General features: G+C 44.6%; 1 protein-coding gene across 1 annotated transcript in view; it reads left to right on the plus strand.

The window, feature by feature from the left end:
• Positions 1-19,698, plus strand: part of LOC147636098 (uncharacterized) — a 56,656-nt gene extending 36,958 nt beyond the window's left edge. The window contains exons 2-6 of the mRNA XM_086801522.1: positions 17,811-18,050; positions 18,155-18,266; positions 18,567-18,741; positions 18,856-19,096; positions 19,182-19,698. Coding sequence (XP_086657648.1) covers positions 17,811-18,050; positions 18,155-18,266; positions 18,567-18,741; positions 18,856-19,096; positions 19,182-19,480 — 1,067 coding nt within the window. The 3' untranslated portion in view covers positions 19,481-19,698. The remainder of the gene's footprint in view (positions 1-17,810; positions 18,051-18,154; positions 18,267-18,566; positions 18,742-18,855; positions 19,097-19,181) is intronic.
• Positions 19,699-20,100: the final 402 nt, after the last annotated feature.

The raw sequence follows: 20,100 nt of genomic DNA on the forward strand, positions 1-20,100 counted from the left end.
GATAGGCTGCACTCCAGGACCCTTTTGCAGGCGACTCTCTTGGCTCTGCAGGCTGCGCATTTTTCACCAGCAGACTACCCTATTGTCCTACTCCTACAGGTGGCTGCAAACTTGAAGGCTGTGCTTTTTGCGGGTGTATTTAACTTGGTGGCAGCACTAGGTGCACCACGAGGCGATTGACTTTTCATCTGAGGAACTTCACATCTCTTGGGTGGTTTCATCTTCTGCACAAACACCACAAGTTTTGGTCTTATATCAACCATCTACAAGTAAGTGATTTTCAGATTTGAATAAAGTATTTTATGTTTAAATCTGATAAAAGATTCATTCCGCTCGGCCAACACCCGTTCGGTGCCGGGTTGTCCAAGCTGTATTGGCGAACCTCGGTCCAAAGGTGCTGAGATCGGGAGAGCCAGGCGTTAGTACGAGAGCGCCTGTTTGTGCGTGGTCTCGGAACACCAGTGAGGCGCTCTCCGCGGAGTCCAGTGAAAGCACAGGACCGTAGAGATTGGGCCACACTAGTGGTCGTTCTGCTTCGAGTTTTCTTCATCGAAATCCGAGCCTATTTGTTTGGTACTGTTTTCATATGTACATGGACATTATCTGGTTCTCAGAACCCATGGAGCATTGTATTCATTAAATACTTCCAATAAATATATCATATATTGAGGGGGGGGTCGGCCCGTTCCGGCCCCAGTGCTGGTGTCCATCTTTCCATTTCTGTTCATTTAAATTCAAGTTGTTTTTAAGTTGTCCATTTCAAAATTGTGGTTTTAAAGTTGTGCTATTAAGCGTGTGGGTGTCCAACGGAGTCCTTCCCACTTGACGGGATCGGTTTCAGTTGCTACTAGGCCGGACATTGCATTTGCAGTGGGAGTGGTTAGTAGATATATGGCCAACCCTGGCAAGAAGCATTGGGAAGCAATGAAAGGTGTCATGAGATACCTGAAGGGCAAACAGGATATGTGCATTTGCTTTGGCAAACAGGATGCATTAGTGGATGGTTACACGGATTCGGATTATGCCGGTCATCCAGATAACCGGAAGTCTACTACCGGTTATGTGTTTACATTCTCAGGAGGTGCTGTGTCATGGATATCCAGGATGCAGAAGTGCACAGCCTTATCTACTACAGAGGCCGAGTATATTGCAGCCATAGAGGCTTGCAAGGAAGCATTATGGCTATCTCGGTTAGTGGTTGATTTGGGTTATACAGGGGATATTCCATTGTTGCATTGTGACAGTCAGAGTGCCATCCAGTTGGCAAAGAACCCTGTCTTTCATGCAAAGACGAAGCATGTGGATGTGAAGTATCACTTCATCAGAGAGGTGATAGAGAACAAGCAAATTCAGCTTGTTAAGATTCATACGGATGACAACCCGGCTGATCTGTTGACAAAGAGTTTGCCTCCGGAGCGGTTTGCTCATTGCAGACACTTGATGGGCATTGGATGAGGCCAGTTTCAGCCTTGATATGGCCTTGTATATTATCATGTACATGCTGATTTTTCTTTTCCTTCATTTAAGGACACTTTGCCTTTAAGTGGGAGGTTGTTGGGGTAAAGGCATTATGCTCACCCTTATAGTGTGTACAAGCCCATAAGTTATAGTATATAGTACGCTTAGTACTTTTAATGTACTAAGTGCACTATGTGTACTAGTGCAATATACATGTGTGATAGGGGAGTCACACACTCTCATCTTGATGAGTTGACTTATCCCCACAACTCTCTCTCTCTCTCTCGCTGCTTCTCTGTGTATGTCTCCCACATGAACTCTAACCCTAATTCTCATCTTCTCCCATTCACTCCTCCAACTCTGGCCTTGGAACTCCAACCACAATGAAATCAGCCAAATCATAAGACTCCAAGACAGACTCCCATCATTACCTTCCAAATGCCATAGTTGGTCCCGTCCAACTGTTGGTCCACCCGGAATATCAGGAGGGTGGGGATCTTCACATGCTTCTCAGCCATCTCGAGCAAGTCTGCCATCTCGGGGGTTTACAAGGTCTTGTGAAGGGAGGGTGGGTGGGAAAAAAATGAAGAAGAGGTTGCATTCTACCTGCTTCTCCACGTCCCGAACAGCCCATAAATTCTCCAATCAGCACCAAAAACCACCAAACCCTCAAGCTCTCACTGTCTATAAGCTTCAAGCCACCTAGGGCTCTGATACCATGTCAGAATGGGCAGTGGAAATGAGACAAACACCTGTGAGAACAGAAACTCAGAACTGCAGGAGAGAGAGAAGCTGTATAAAGTTTACTATATACAGGAGATCCGATACAAAATGGTGTGGGGGGCAAGGGTGGTATATATACCACCATGGGCTGCTGGTCGGCCACAACAAAAGAGGCCGACCATAGCACACGACTGGGAAAATACCAATGGGCCAGCATAAAAACAGTCGGCCAGCACTTGGATCAAGTCAGCCAATGAACAATAGTCGGCCAGTGAACAGATCAGGTCAGCCAGCATAGAACAGTCCCCCACGACCAGAAAACAGGGAAAATGTGGACAATGAGGAAAAATGGAGAAAACTCCGAACTGCACGGCCAGACCCACAACAGAGGCCCTCACTCCCTATTGAGTAATATGGTACAGACAGGAGATGACTGCTAACACATTCATGGGCTCCTCCGGAATAAGAACTCATGTTTAATCATGAAGTCTGTTGTGCTAGGTCAGACAACATGTCCAAGTTATATTTATCTTTAAGATTCTTGATACAAGATTCCATGTACATGGTTAGGGTTTCTCACAAACACAGGTGGGTGACACCTTTGGCCTTCCAAAAGGAGGAAACATAAAGCCTATCTATGACTTGTCCCATCTGGGGGGTAGATGAATCAAACAATGCTTTGGCCTAGCCTTCTATAGACCCCAAACTATCCCATCAAATGCAAACCTGCAATCGACCAGCTTTTAGGACAAATCCAAATAAATATTCTTGCCGACATCACTTGTATGCTCACACAATGTTGGCTGACCTGGTCCTTGCCTTTGTGGATGTCCTTTGGGCATATCCTCGGCCTTCCTAGTGCCCTAAACCGATGTTTGCATGTGACGTCCCCCCTTGCTAAACACGATCATGTGCATAGCCATGCCACAACGATGCACGTGACATCCCCTCGTGCTAAACATGATGACGGGATTCCAACCTTTGACCTTTGATGTCTGTCATCCTCCCTTTGTCTCCTTGTGGACTCCCCAAAATTGTCATCCTTCCTTCCTGGCAAAAAATTTCATTGAAAACCTTGCCAAACTCTGATTCCGCTCCAAATTTGATGTTGAGATCTATGCATTTGTTCCACTTTGTCCCTTGCCTTCTTGCCCTATCTGTGAACACAAACATGAATCCTTCTTCTTGAAACTGATCATGGTACCTTTGGCTCCACCCCTTGGATGATGATCATCCCTTGGAGTTGCTCCATAAAAGCAAGCCTTGGCAGCCCCAAATGACTACTAACTTCCATGAAACCCTTCCCTTGGGTTAAGGATCCTTCGCCTCTACTCAACGGTACGGTCTGAAGTGCACCCCATCACCTTGGGGGTAATAGCTTGGGTGATAGAGACTGTTGGGGTAAAGGCGTTATGCCCACCCTTATAGTGTGTACAAGCCCATAAGTTATAGTACATAGTACACTTAGTACTTTTAATGTACTAAGTGCACTATGTGTACTAGTGCAATATACATGTGTGATAGGGGAGTCACACACTCATGCTTCATGAGTTGACTTATCCCCACAACTCTCTTTCTCTCTCTCCCTTGCTTCTCTGTGTATGTCTCCCACATGACCTAACCCTAATTCTCCCACACAACTGGTATCAGAGCACAGAGGTGGTTCTGCCTACAGGGCGCCTTCAAGCTGCTGGCTGCACTTCCGTTCAGACTGCCAGTGCCGTCTGGGTAGCTCCAGGAGTGACTGGCTCGACTGTGTGCTACAGTAGAAGGCTGCGTACAACAACGTGCAGCGGCGCCCTCAACTGACCACGTTATTAACCAGGCGGACATAATAGGCGTCGAGCGTGAGTCGGTGGCAGCTAGGCGATTCGGCTGGCGAAAACGCGTATGAGCGCTGGGCAGCGCACGTACGAATTTCGAAAGCGCATTAGCACTGGACAAGTAAGCGAAGGAGCCAGCGCTAGGCGAAGGCGAGCTCGGAGCGAACCAACACGGCGAAGCCATAAGGAAAGCAACGCTGACGTGAGTGCGCGAAGGTGACGACGGCTGCAGGGTTGGCTGGCTACCGGTCGGAGGCTGTGACGTCGTCACGTGCGCTAGCGAGGAGGCGAGCGAAGGCGCTAGCAATAAGCGGAGACGGCGAAGTGAGCAGCCGACGAAGGCTTTCATGCGTCGAGCGTGAGCAGCGAGCCGAAACACAGCCAGGAGAGATAGTGATGTGCGTTTCCTCTTCTGCAGTCGTCTCTCACTGCCAAGACAGAGAGAGAGTGGGAGCCAGAGAAACCCACGCCTGTCTTCAATCGACCAGCCTGCCAGTCCTTTCAAGAGAGCAAATAGCACTTCCTATTCACGAAGGCAAGCACAAGCTCTATTCAAAAGCATGGCGGGGAGACCACCAGTTAGCACAAGTGAGTTCTGATTTGCGGTATCCAAGGTGCAGAATGGACTGATGGTTGGTGTATTTTCCTTTCTCATCAACCGCCGCAAGCAATCACCAGCATTAGAAGTGCCCCCTCACCTGCACAGAACAGAAGCAGCAATCATCAACCCCTCTTTTCCTGCAACAGCCTGCAAATTGAAGAAAAATCAGAAATTACAAGGTATTTTCCTCAATTTTTTTTTGGGATTTGCAATTGAGCAAGTACAATCAACAATTGAGCAGATACAGGTGTCGAATTGCTCAATTTTGAGCAAAATTGGCAAAATTGGGTGACATTGGTCACAATCAGGATCAATTTGCAGGACATTGGTCACAATCAAGATCAATTTGCAGGAAATTGGATGTCAAAATTTGGGGCTTTTGATGTAATTGTGCAATTAAGCACTCATACATGCTGTATGATGTGAAAAATCGCACATTTGGGCAAAATTGCAGCAAATTGCAGTGCAAATCAAGGGGCTTTTGTGCCGATTTGGTTGATTTACATGCAGGCAATCGCATTTGATGCTGTGGATAATGTGTTGATGCCTTACAAGCACTCAATGTGCCTGTAAATCAAGGGGCTTTCATGTATTTGATGTATATGTGGCCAGGAGGAAGCATCGTGAACACTCTGGATGCCTTCATGTGCGTCAATGTACCATGTATGATCAGAAATTGATCTCAAATCAAGGGGCTTTTCAAGTTTGTATGCTTGTTGAGCTTGGCAAAGCAGCAGGCAAGACATTTATGCCTTGAATCCTCAAAAATCAGCTTGCAGTCAAGGGGCTTTTGCCCAATTTCTGTTCGGGACTGTTGTATGCAGTGTACAGGACTGTAAAAGTCTGATTTTCACTCATTTGGACAGCCAGGAGAGCATTTATTGCTACTGTACTTGCTGGTACAGATTTGGCACAGCTTTGTGCAAGTTTTGGCATGGCTGTACACTGTTTTGAGTGACCAAAAGGTTCAATTTCAGCTGCTGTACTTGCCGGTACAGGTTTGGTACATCACAGGTGAGCACTTGGTACTGCTGTACAGTACTTTGGAAGGGCAAAAGAGCACATTTAAGGTGCTGTCCAAAATCTGCAGCAACCAGATTTTGGTGTTTTCATCACATATAGTGGGAGAAAAGTTGCATTTGTGCTTCCGCAGTGAAAGATAAAGCTTGGGAGAAAAACTGTGAGCACTTTGTGTGCTTTTGGTGCAGTGTTTGCACATTTTGCAGGGAGTCAGGCATTGACAGGTTGCATTTTGCTGTGGCAACCACAGGTGAGAGCTCTTCATTGCTTCACATCAAGAAGCTTGAAGGCTCGCATAATTATGATATTTGGCAAACCCAGTGCTACAATGTGTTGCTCCAGAAAAAGCAGCACAAGCCTATCAAAGAAAGGGGTGTGATGCCCGCTTCTCTTACTGCTGAAGAGTGGGAAGATATGGATGAGCTAGCAAGATCTACTATCATGTTGTCTGGAGTCATCTTTGATGATGATGGACATCATGGACAACAACAAAGGGCTGTAAATCAGCCATTACAGCAGGAAAACCAGCCCTTAAATGGTGCTGAAAATGGTCCAAATGGACAGCCAGATATGGCAGAAGATATTCCTATGGATATACCACAGTTAGAGGAGATACCGGGCATGATTTTTCAGCCTTATGGCATGGAACAGGAGCCACCAATAGGTGATATGCAGGCTGGACAGCAACCTGCAAACGATGGTCATTGGGTACGGAGGTCCACTAGACCCTCCAGAGCCCCTGACAGGTTTGTTCCAGGGGTTGACTACTTGATGCTCACTGACTGTGGGGAGCCCTCATGTTATAAGGAGGCTTTACAGAGGGCAGACAAGGCTCTATGGGAGCGTGCCATGAAGTCAGAGATGGATTCTCTGCATAAAAATGGAACTTGGAAGTTAGTGCCTTTGCCTGCAGGCAAGAAAGTTTTGCCATGCAAGTGGGTATACAGGCTCAAAGTTGCACCAGATGCAAAGCCAAGATACAAAGCCAGGTTAGTGGCTAAGGGCTTTAAGCAGGAATATGGTGTGGACTTTGAGGAGATCTTCTCTCCAGTGGTCAAAATGACCACACTTAGAGCTGTGTTAGCTTTGGTTGCACATGATGATCTGGACTTGATTCAGATGGATGTGAAGACTGCTTTTCTTCACGGTGATCTCCATGAGGAGATATATATGCAGCAGCCAGAGGGTTATGCAGTAAGTGGAAAGGAGAAGCTTGTATGCAAGCTGAAAAAGAGTCTTTATGGGCTCAAACAGGCACCAAGAGAATGGTATCATAAATTTGATACATTCATGAAATCTCAGAAATTCAAGAGAAGTGACATAGATCACTGCTTGTACACCAAGAAAGCTTTGGATGGCAGTCTATTGATTCTCATCTTGTATGTTGATGATATGTTGATTGCCGGGAAATCTCGTAAGGAGATGGATACCTTGAAGCAGAGGCTGCATCAAACCTTTGATATGAAGGATTTGGGTGATGCAAATCACATTTTGGGTATGCGGATACTTCGGGACAGAAATCAGCATGTGTTGTATTTGTCTCAGAAGGAATACATTGGCAAAGTCTTGCAGAGGTTCAATATGGACGGGGGGAAGAAGACTAGTACTCCTTTGCCTCCATATGTGAAACTCAGTGCTATGGACAGCCCACAGTCGGATAGTGACAGGGCTGATATGGCCAAGATTCCGTATGCTTCAGCTTGTGGCAGTCTCATGTATGCCATGGTTGCTACTAGGCCGGACATTGCATTTGCAGTGGGAGTGGTTTCTAGATACATGGCCAACCCTGGCAAGAAGCATTGGGAAGCAGTGAAAGGTGTCATGAGATACCTGAAGGGCACACAGGATTTGTGCATTTGCTTTGGCAAACAGGATGCATTAGTGCACGGTTACACGGATTCGGATTATGCCGGTCATCCAGATAACCGGAAGTCTACTACCGGTTATGTGTTTACATTCACAGGAGGTGCTGTGTCATGGATATCTAGGATGCAGAAGTGCACTGCCTTATCTACTACAGAGGCCGAGTATATTGCAGCCACAGAGGCTTGCAAGGAGGCATTATGGCTATCTCGGTTAGTGGTTGATTTGGGTTATATAGGGGATATTCCATTGTTGCATTGTGACAGTCAGAGTGCCATTCAGTTGGCAAAGAACCCTGTCTTTCATGCAAAGACGAAGCATGTGGATGTGAAGTATCACTTCATCAGAGAGGTGATAGAGAACAAGCAAATTCAGCTTGTTAAGATTCACACGGATGACAACCCGGCTGATCTGTTGACAAAGAGTTTGCCTCCGGAGCGGTTTGCTCATTGCAGACACTTGATGGGCATTGGATGAGGCCAGTTTCAGCCTTGATATGGCCTTGTATATTATCATGTACATGCTGATTTTTACTTTTCCTTTACTTAAGGGCACTTTGCCTTTAAGTGGGAGGTTGTTGGGGTAAAGGCGTTATGCCCACCCTTATAGTGTGTACAAGCCCATGTACACACTATAAGTTATAGTACATAGTACACTTAGTACTTTTAATGTACTAAGTGCACTATGTGTACTAGTGCAATATACATGTGTGATAGGGGAGTCACACACTCATGCTTCATGAGTTGACTTATCCCCACAACTCTCTTTCTCTCTCTCCCTTGCTTCTCTGTGTATGTCTCCCACATGACCTAACCCTAATTCTCCCACACAGAGACTGCCTCCGCTCTTTTCTATGAGGAGGCAACAGGAGGACAGGCTCTTTCTTACTACATGATTGTTACTATACTCTCTCCTGACAGATCATTGGGTCTTGGTATCCTAGTGTCACGTGCACGCCTGTGCCATGGCTAATCTTCGGTATGAACTGTCTTAATCCTTGATTAGTGCAGCAATAAGGACAAGAATATAGGTCACCATCAGTAGCCTAAGCATTAGCATCAGTAGTCACAGCAGTAGAACCATCATTTTCATCATCATCGTAAGCATCAGCATCATCATCAGTTTTAGGAGCATCAACATCATCATCATCACATGGAGGTTAGGGCTTCTGTCGGTTGGCAGTAGACAGGTTCTGGGCAGCAAGCAGAAGACCTAGCAGCAGGCGGTTGATTGCCCAGACACTGGCCAATAGCAAGGGACTACATGTCATGTGCACAGTGTGTATCTACCGTGTGCTACACGCACACAAGACTAGCTTCGAGGTTTGGGGAAGCTTGGAGCTAGGCAGGTTGATTGGCGAGCTGAGTTAGGAATAGACTAATGGGCGGGCACCCAAGTGTGCACGCCCAATGATTGGCCAAGAGCCTATAAAAGGGTGGCCAAGGTTAGTGATTAGTATATAGAGTCTCGCGTGTCTTTGCGAGAGCTCTATGGTCAGGAGCTTGGATCTAGTGTTGACGTGCACCTGCTTTATGTAGTCGAGGCCGGTAGCAATCTCGAGGCCCGCGAGGGTAGCTTCCTAGCGGTATGGGACGTCACGAGGTAGAGATTGGTCGGTACGTCCATCTAGTTAGCTCAGCTCGTGGCTCGGTGGGGACAGCCAAGACTTGTGGGCTTGCCTACGGCTGTCAAGGTTGGGAGGTGAGTCAGGCCTGCACTCCCTTCATGTTTGTTTGGTTTGTTTGCAGGTTTCGAGTCTTGTACCAGGAGCGTTCTACGAGGAGATCCTATGGGGATTTGACAGTGGTATCAGAGCATGCCTCGAGAACGAGCAAGTCGGTAGGTAGAGAAGATGAGGTCAAAGAATAGGTACGAGTTCGAGAAGATTGCTGTTTTTTTAGATTCAGTATGTTGCTTTTGCATCGTAGGAACCCGTGATGAAGGTTGTGGTCTTGTATGGGTTGTTTGCTTTGCAAGAAGAAGGGCTGTAGGTGTTTCAACTGTATGAACAGTTAAGAGAGAGAAAAAGTAGAAGCCAGGCGGCTGTTTTTGTAAGAGAGAGAGAGAGAGAGAGAAAGTAACGCCTGGGAGTTTGTAGCGCAACCCTTATGTGTGAAGAAGCTTGTACACGCATCTAGGCAAGTAGGCATGCGCACGTGGGCTGTATGCGCAGCTAGGACAGGTGGTCGTCTGTACGCGTAGGTGGCCAGATACGTTTGTAGTCGTTGGCGGGTGGTACACACAGGCAGGCGGGCCAGTATTCGCAGACAGGCGGGCCGGTACTCGCAGACGGTCGGGCTGGTACTCGCAGCCAAGCGGTACACGCCTCCGGTCGGGCGACTGCGCACGCAGGTGGCAACCGATTGTAGGTGGGTACACACGCACAGGCAGCAAGCGGCAGGTGGCATGAAGATGCGCAAAAATTAGCGGAAAGCATAGTTGGGTGTTTTTTTAAGCTTTTGTAAAAAAAAAATCACCTTTGCTTTCGGTTTTCTAACATGCGCTTATGGGTTTTAATAAACCCACACCTTAGAGGGTGTTTTAAAAAAAACCCATGCTTTGCTTTATAAGTGTTTTTTTAAAAAGAAAAGCAGAATACATATATATACATTTTTTACAAAAAAAAAACACAAAAGCAAAAGCTAAGTAAGCTTTTGGGGAAGCCTATAAATTCCCCTTAAGGAGGCTTCTTGCCACACATCTCTCAAGCTCTCTAGCACTCTTCTTTGTGCAAGATCAAACTTTTCTCTCATCTTGTCCTCTTCAAGATGTCGACTCAAGAATCCGAGTTGGAGCCTATTCCCGAACGTGAAGACCTGTAGGTTACGGAAGCCACCGATAGCGATCTTTTCAACGATTTTGTTTCAAAATCAGATTTCCAAGAGTTTAAAGTTGCAGGCTTTACAGAACTCCATCTCTTTGTTGACCACTATTCTATCTACTCTTTCGGGTATGGATACTTTGGTATTTGCTTTAGGCCCCAATATTACTCTGGAAGAGTTTGGGGGCGAGCAAAAGCAGCGTACCAAGGAGATAGTGGACACTTGGCTACATAAGTGACAAGTCCATTTTCAGTTTCATCCATATGACGATGGCAAAAAGATCCAATTAGCAGCAGGTTTGCTCTTAGGCAAAGCTTTGCTTTGGTGGAAGGAACTCAACCCTAAACCAACGACTTGGGCAAAATTCGAAGAAGTCTTTAAGAAAGAATTCCTCGAGAAAGAGGATGACTATGATATTGTTGCTCGGTTTGCTACTTTGACCATGACCTTGCAAAACCTCACTTATGAGATCTATCTCCAGAAATTTAGGGACTTGCAGATAAAAGCTACGAAGATGGATCCTACTACTCTTTTGGGTTTCCTCATACTGTTTACAGGTTAAAAACAACAAATGCAAAACTTTGGACGAGGCCATTCATTTCACTCATATCTATGATGATACAATGGTCTCTTCCAAGTCTAAACCCATGACCGAGCAGGGGAACAAGCACAGAAGGAAGTTCTCTGCACTGATGGCTAGCACGACAGAAGGAAAGTCTTTGGACCAACCTTTGAAGAATTCTACTTCGATCCCCGCAAAGAACAAATGTCTCCTCAAGGCTTTGAAGCTCAAGAAGGAGGGCGGTTGCTTTAGTTGCGAAGAAAAAAGACGTGTGTAAGGAGTGCCCGAAGCAAAAGGTTGCAAAGACCAACGTAGGACCCAAGCCAAAGACAGCTAACCAGTTGTCTTTGACAGGTACGTTAGTTACTGTACTTTCTCGTCCTAGTTCATGTTCTGATTGTCTGTTCAACTCAAAAGTTTTTGGCGTGCATGATCTTCTCTGAGTTTATGGAGAAGTGATTGGCCATAGAATCCACATTCTTCTAGACCCTGGCAGCTCACACAACTTTGGTAATTACAAACTTGTACAGAAATTGGGTCTTGATACAACACCCAATGATCATACCTATAAGATACGCCTACTTGCGGGTCGGCAAGTATGGTATCGAAAGGTGGAGACGCTACCGATCCGGATTCAGGACTACAAAGATACTTTGGAATGCTATATTATGCACCTAGAACATGTAGACTTGTTATTAGGGATTGAGTGGTTTAAGACTCTTCAAGTCCAGATAGATTGGTCTAGTCATATTTTTTCTTTTTAACATAGGAACACCCAGTATAGTATCTTAGGTGATTGTATACATCCCTCTCAGGGACCTCTTGTAAATACAGTTGATTTTGGTAATATAATGGATTCTTCTTTGTATATTGCTTTCCAATGTGTATTGATTCCACTTTCTTTATTTCTCATACCTTCTATGGATGTCAATGAATGAAGTGTATTTGAAAGCAAAGAATTACAGAAGATACTTGATTCGTTTCAAGATGTATGTCCTAAGTAACTGCCATCGGGCTTATCACCTGAAAGGGCAGTAGATCATCGTATTGACCTGATCCCTGGTGCTCACCCTGTTAATATTTCACCATACAGGATGAGTCAAGCTGAGGAAGATGAGTTGGCCAAACAACTCGAAGATTATTTGAGGATGGACCAAATCCGTCCAAGTAAATCACCTTGAGGAGAAAGAAGGACAACACCTGGAGAATGTGTATAGATTACAAGAGATTGAACAAGCTGACAATTAAGAACCGTTATCCTCTCCCTAGATCAGATGACCTGATTGACCGGTTAGCCGGAGCGAAGTATTTCACAAAGATAGATTTACGTACTAGCTATCACGAGATACGTATTCGTGAAAGGCATGTTGAAAGAACCGCCTTTCGGACTAGGTATGGTCATTAAGAGTTTCTCGTATTACCTTTTGGGTTAACCAATGCTCCAGTTACTTTCCAGCAAATGATGAACGATCTTTTTCGTGAACATTTGAGAAAATTTGTGGTTGTTTTCTTGGATTATATTTTGATATATAGTTGTACTCTTGAAGATCACGTTAGACACCTCACGATTGTCTTAACTATTTTAAGACAGAATCGACTGTATGCTAAATTAAGTAAATGTGAGTTTTTCATGATAGACATCATTTACTTGGGACACAAGATCACTAGAGATGGATTGAGCATTGACTATGATCGAGTTCAGAAGGTTCTGGCCTGGCCTATACCGCAGACAGTGAAACAACTTCGTTCTTTTCTCAGTTTTGGTGTTTTTTTTCGGAAATCTTTGCGGGAGTACTCTTAGCTCACACTACCGATGACTGACTTGTTGAAAGGTCGTGGACGTAAGTCGAATCAGCCTATCACTTGGAATAACGATCTGGATATGGCCTTCAGACTTTTGAAAGATAAAGTCAAGGAAGCACCTATCTTAGCTTTACCCAATCCTAGTCGGTCTTATGTTCTTCAAACTGATGCGAGTGACTATGCAATCGGGGCTGCTCTATTTGAAGATGGTAGACCTGTTGCTTTCGAAAGTAAAAAGCTAGACGATACTCAATTTCGTTGGCTAACCCTTGAGAAGGAGCTTCATGCTGTCATTCACGCTCTCAAGGTTTGGAGACATTATTTATATGGCTCCAAGTTTGTGGTATTGACTGATCATTAGTCAATCAAGTATGTGTGTGATGCCGATGATTTGAGAGGACGGAAAGCTCGATGGATTGAATTAATGCAAGATTTTGATTTTGAGATTCGTTATCGAAAAGGGTCCATGGATAGTCGTAGATGCGCTTAGTCGAATTAGAGAGGTGAATACTTTGTCGTTCACTGAGATTACTACTGTTATTGAGAGGGCTTTGTAGGACTGATAGTTATTTTGGTCCATTTTGACAGAAGATCCAGGACGGGAGCTCATTGATTGACCAAGACTCAATGACTGAGCAGTCTACCATTCAGGCTGCAGGAGGCGAGTGGATGATTCGGAATGGTTTACTATTCCGTAATGGCTAGATTTTACCGACACGAAAGGCCATTACAACTACGCAATTAGCACGTCAGTTTATTGAGCAATTGTTTAGATTGTACAGGTTATCGTAGGACATAGTCAGTGATAGGGACTAAGTTTACAAGTGATTTTTGGAGACTTGTTTTTGAGAAGTTGAAAACAACTTTGAATTTGAGTTCCTCAGATCATCCTCAATCTGATGGCCAGGCTGAAAGAGTGAATCAGATTTTGGAGGATATGCTTCGAGCATATGTCTCCAAAAGACAGAGTTCATGGGAGGAATATCTTTCTATGTTAGAATTTGCATATAATAGTACTAAGCATATGAGTACAGGTTTTAGTCCTTTCATGCTTATGTATGGTTTTCAACCTAGATCACCTGTTATAGTGGAATTCTTAGGACTTCAGCATGATGCAACACGTAATTTTTTGTAAGATATGCAAGAAATGTTACAAGGTGCGAAAGAATCTATTATAAGTGCTCAAGACAAAGACATATTTTATTCTAATAGACATCGTTCACCCAGAGAGTTCTCTGAAGGAACGATGATGTATTTGCGAGTTCCAAAAGATTCCGAGACTTTATGGACAGGTCGATCTTCGAAATTATCCCCTAGGTACTGTGGACCATTTCGTATTACACGACGGATTGGTTCAATTGCATATGAATTGGATTTGCCTTCTCATGTGAAAGTTCATCCTGTATTTCATGTCAGTAGGTTTAAGGAAGTATTGGGTGGAATAGACCAGTTAGTTACTCCTCAAGAAATCATAGATGTCGAGGACATGACATTTGTTCCACATGAACCTGAAAAGATTCTTGGATTTCGTGAAAGACGATTGCGTAATATACTTATCACGGAATACAAGATCAAGTGGAAGGATCGTGTTGAGGAGGACGCTACATGGGAGACATTGACTACCCTTCAGAGGGATTACCTTGGCTTTTTAGTGAGCTCAGGAATGAGCTCTTAGAGAAGGGGAGTATGTAATGTGCACAGTGTGTGTCTACTGTGTGCTACACGCACACAAGACTAGCTTCGAGGTTTGGGGAAGCTTGGAGCTAGGCAGACTGATTGGCGAGCTGAGTTAGGAATAGACAAACGGGCGGGCGCCCAATTGTGGACGCCTGATGACTGGCCAAGAGGCTATAAAAGGGTGGCCAAGGTTAGTCATTAGTATATAGAGTCTTGCGTGTCTTTGTGAGAGCTCTATCAGGAGCCTGGATCTAGTGCAGACGTGCACCTGCTTTATGCAGCCGGCAACAGTCTCGAGGCCCGCGAGGGTAGCTTCGTGGCGGTATGGGACGTCACGAGGTAGAGATTGGTGGGTATGTCCATCTAGTTAGCTCAGCTCGTGGCTCGGTGGGGACAGCCAAGACTTGTGGGCTTGCCCACGGCTGTCAAGGTTGGGAGGTGAGTCAGGCCTGCACTCCCTTCATGTTTGTTTGGTTTGTTTGTAGGTTTCGAGTCTTGTACTAGGAGGGTTCTACGAGATCCTATGGGGATTTGACACTACAAAGCACAACATTTAATATATTAAAGAAGGTGGTTTTGTTTAGTAGAAGTGACAGCTGGCAGCTGGCCGACCAGCACTCCAGAAGCATATAAAAGCATTTATCAAGTCATTTTCAGTTCATCATTCATCATTAGATATCAGCATAAATCATGTAGAAGGGCCAAGGTCACCCCTATGGGGCTGACCATTGCCCGAAGTCATGTACAAGCATCGTGTAATCTTTTTGTACCATAAACCCTGACACCAAACACTCTCTTTTTCTCTCTTCTCTATCTTAACCATGTTAATTAGCATCAATGTTCTTAATCAAGCTTAGGGCTATGGATTAGTACAACAAGGCTTCCGCGCATGCAACATTGGTATAAGAGCGTTCAGTCTCAACTCCCAAGGAAGGTGCATAGTTCCAGTAGAAAAGATGCAACAGGGTAGCAGATGGAGTGGTTTGTAGGCGAAGCTAGAGGAAGCATTCCTTGAGGCTAGGTACGCATACCCAGTACCTCATTAAGCTCTCAGATCATTTCCAAAGGCCTAGCAACAGGCATGGTTAGTTCCGGTAGGTGACCTACTATTGTGTCAAGGTTAAGGGAAAGCAGGCATGGGGACAACAGTGAACAGATCATTAAGCTCTCAGATCATTTCCAAAGGCCTAGCAACAGGCATGGTTAGTTCCGGTAGGTGACCTACTATTGTGTCAAGGTTAAGGGAAAACAGGCATGGGGACAACAGTGAACAGATGCTCGGTTCTTCATCAAGACTTGGAAGTGGAGATCAAGAGTGAAGGTGTTCAGACAAAAATATCAATCAAAGTCAGTAAGTAGAAGTCAAAGTTAGTAGCAGTTTAAGTAGAAGTCAAAGTCAGTCGTAGACCAGGGAGGAAGGATGACATTGTCCACCCCATCATCAAGTTTAGCAGAAGGGAATGTCACGTGCATGCCCATGCCATGGCTAGTTTTCGGCATGAATTGTCTTAATCCTTGATTAGTGCAGCAATTAGGACACACATTAAGGTCACCATCAGTAGCCTATGCATTAGCATCAGCAATCACAGCATTAGAACCATCATTGTAAGTATCAGCATTAGAACCATTAGCATCATCATCAGTTTCAGCAGCATCAACATAATCATCATCACATGGAGGTTAGGGCTTTTGTCGGCTGGCTGGCTGTCGGCAGCCAGCAGAAGACCTTGATGAATTGAAAATAACTTGATAAATGCTGAAAACGATGAGATGCTTTTATATGCTCCTGGAGTGCTGGTCGGCCAGCTGCCAGCTGTCGGCCACGCTGGACAAAACCACCGTCTTTAATATATTAAATGCTGTGCTTTGTAGTCCCCTTCTGTCAGCTAGTGTCTGGGCAATCAGCCGCCTGCTGCTAGGTCTTCTGCTGGCTTCCGACAGCCTGTCTACAACCAGCCGACAGAAGCCCCAACCTACATGTGATGATGATGATGTTGATGCTGCTGAAACTGATGATGTTGCTGATGGTTCTGATGTTGATGCTTACAATGATGATGAAGATCATGGTTCTGATGCTGTGATTGCTGATGCTAATGCTTAGGCTACTGATTGTGACCTAAATGCTTGTCCTAACTGCTGCATTAGTCAAGGATTAAGCCAGTTCATGCCGAAGATTAGCCATGGCACGGGCATGCACGTGACACCTAGGACTTACCAGAGGTGGGATATCATTAGCAGCATAGCTGCATGGCATATATGGTGGGCCCGTTGCACAAGGTCAATGCGCCCCCCCCCGCCCCCCCCCCCAAAAAAAAAGAAAAAAAGAAAAAAAGAAGCTGAGTCCATCCATTCCATTTGGACTGTCATCAGTGATACCCTCTGCGGCCAGTGGGGGAAGCTTCAAGGTGATCTGGATCGTATGCATAGATAGCGCGAGGCTTTTTTGCACACCTGGCACTGGGCCCCTTTCTCTCTGATCGGGCTGGCTAGATCACTTGGCATTACAGGCCGCTGGTTTGGCTTCCCCCCTTGTATGAGGTAGGTTCCCTCCAAGAGCGGCCAGCCACCCCCCCCCCCCCCCCCCCCCCCCCCCCCCCCTCTTCCTTTATCTCTGTTGCCTCTTATGAGGGTGTACGCTTAGCCTATTGCTGACGTTTTTAACTAATAGAAGGATCTTTTTCCTGGGAAAAAAGAGACTAGCGATGTGTTTTTTGTAACCGTAACCTTGGCAATCCATGTGGGATACATGATGTTTGGTGTTGTAGCCCATATTTAATGTCTCTGCTGATATGTTTTTGAAGTGAAGCCCTAGAGATGATATGTTTTTGCAGGTTTTTTGTAACCGTAACCTTGGCAATCCATGTGGGATACATGATGTTTGGTGTTGTAGCCCATATTTAATGTCTCTGCTGATATTTTTGTGAAGTGAAGCCCTAGAGATGATATGTTTTTGCAGTGAAACCCTAGCTTTAGCCCTATACGATAGTAGTCTGATTTGCCTGCTGAACCCTGAAGCAAAATCCAGCAACTTTTTTAGGCTTGATACAGAATGTTTGGGGGGGATGCTTATCTTGACGCGCAGTCCTGATGGTGCCCTTGCCTGATGGGTGTACGCAGCCTCTCAGTCGTAGATTATGGCGTTTTGTCTCAAGAGGCTCAAAGACAACCTTAATTACATATCATAACCACTCTATGTATTACAAGCTCTAGAGAAGGCTAGATACATGCTTGTTTTTTACAAGACCACTGTCTAAGTTGAATCAACACATCCCAAGTACGTGTAGAATAGTGATGTATTTGTGGAGAGTGTGATGCCTATTCTGTTTTAGGTTTCCTGTCGTCTGCCACATTCTTCTTATATTGTTGTTGAAATCTTTATTGTATTCTTCTTACATGTTGAAAAGTTTTTTTTTCAATAGATTACTGTGCTTACCCTTAAGCGGTTCCTGTTTTTGCAGGGATCAACACTTTTGCTCATGTTCCAGATAAAGAGTGGTTTGAAACACAGGCGGTGGTTCGTGTGAGCTTGGGAAATTTCCTGTTTTTCCTTCTTTTCGCTGTGTTGATGGTAGGAGTGAAGGACCAAAGAGATGTGCGGGATTCATGGCACCATGGAGGGTGGCTGGTAAAGTTTATTGTGTGGTCTGTGCTTATAGCCTTGATGTTCTTCCTTCCAAATGGGGCCATCTATGCGTACGGTATGCTTTCGATGCCTAGAAGGTGTAGTTTATTATTTTTAGACGCAATTGAAAGCATTGATTAACTACAAATATTTAGTCGTTAATTATCCCTAGTCTTGCAGAGGCCATGTCCAAGTTTGGCTCCGGAGTATTTTTGCTCATCCAAGTCATCCTCTTGTTGGATTTTACACATGGCTGGAATGCAGCATGGGTGGAGAAAGATGAGAAGTTTTGGTACGTTTTAAGAAAAAATGGCAGTGAATTATTCAAATGATAAAGATTATAAAATCGAATCAATCATTTTACACAATTATATAACAGAAGGAGATATGGGCATTAAAACATACATGACATAGGCACACCTAACTACATGCATGCATATACATGTACATGAAATTTAGGCACATGCACTCTCTCTCTCTCTCTCTCTCTCTCTCTCTCTCTCTCACACACACACACACACACACACACACACACACACACACATTATCAAAGCTCAACTTTAATGCTGATTTTCGTTGCGTTATTTTGCAGGTATGTCGCGTTGCTTCTTGCATCTTTATTTTGTTACACTGCTACCTTTACACTCGTGGGACTTCTTTTCCATTGGTTCACCTTGTCTGGGCATGACTGTCAGCTAAATTTGTTCTTCATTGTGGTGACGCTTTCCCTTGCCCTGGCATTCACAGTCATCTCACTGCACCCAAAGGTAGTATTTTGCAATGTTTACTCTTATAAACCAACGGTTTCTAAGATCATTTGGAGACGGTTATGATTTTACTTATTTATGATTCTAAGCTGTGTGCTATGCTGTTTCAAACAGGTGAGTGGAAGCCTACTGCCGGCTTCGATCATATCCCTGTATTGTGCTTACTTGTGCTACAGTGGTTTATCGAGTGAGCCTCGTGATTATGAATGCAATGGCTTACATAACCATGTCAAAGCAGTGTCGACGGGCACCCTTGTCGTTGGGTTGCTCACAACAGTTCTGTCCGTCGTGTACTCTGCTGTCCGGGCAGGCTCCTCGACAGCACTTCTATCACCTCCATCTTCTCCACGAGCAGGCATTTAATACTTTACTTTTTTCTTATTTTGCACTTAAACGTGGTTGATTAGCTAATATATTAATGCTTTACATTTGCTTTGCAGGTGCCCAAAAACCATTGCTGCCAGTGCAAGGGGGAGAAGTAGAGGAAAATGATGAGAAGAGTGAGCCGAAGTCAGTGACTTATGTCTACTCCTTTTTTCATCTGATTTTTGCACTTGCCAGCATGTACTCGGCAATGCTATTGACGGGGTGGACAAACGGAAGAAGTGATGGCCAAGAGCTCATTGATGTTGGGTGGTCGTCTGTTTGGGTGCGCATAGCCACACAATGGGTCACTGCGGGTCTTTTCATATGGTCTCTGCTTGCCCCACTGGTTTTCCCTGATCGTGAGTTCTATTAGTCTGACATAAATGGTTTGGCTACTCTTATTTTCAAATACTCGTGTAGTAACTAAGTTTGTGATGGTATAATGTATATGAATAACTTCCTGTGTGCGTGTGTGCTGTAAAAGCTATATTTGCTGGTTATGGAATTCTGTACAAAATGGAAAGGTGTACTTGTGGGAAGTCTTTTTGTACTCCTATCATATGAAGTCCTAAGTGAAAATTGACTTTTGAACTCCAGCTTGTGAAGTTTCCACTAGTTTGCATGGTAATACTGGTTGCTTATGCTAGCATTCCTACTCATTCCTGTTTGTTTTATAATATGAAGTTGGATAATGTGAAAGCTAGGAGAGCCCAGACAACGGTTTTTAAGTTCTAAATGCTTATGACGGCAAGACTTAAGAAGGTTTGTGCAGAATGGGAAGGCTGTTTTGTACTTAATGGTCTGGTATTCCTCTTACTGCATGACTTCCATTCAACTATTCTGTTTTTGTTGCCACCATGGTCCTTGTTGTGTACCATTTGCATGTATAATGACTGGGGTCTTGTTACTATATAAGCCACTAAACATATTTAGTTTGCTTATATGTAGTTAAAAACTTGGCTGCTTATCATGAGTTAGCTGATATAGAGATGC

This window comes from Cibotium barometz, chromosome 8 (genome assembly GCF_041138505.1).
Source record: "Cibotium barometz isolate CiBa-2024 chromosome 8, ASM4113850v1, whole genome shotgun sequence".
Classification (NCBI taxonomy): domain Eukaryota; kingdom Viridiplantae; phylum Streptophyta; class Polypodiopsida; order Cyatheales; family Cibotiaceae; genus Cibotium; species Cibotium barometz.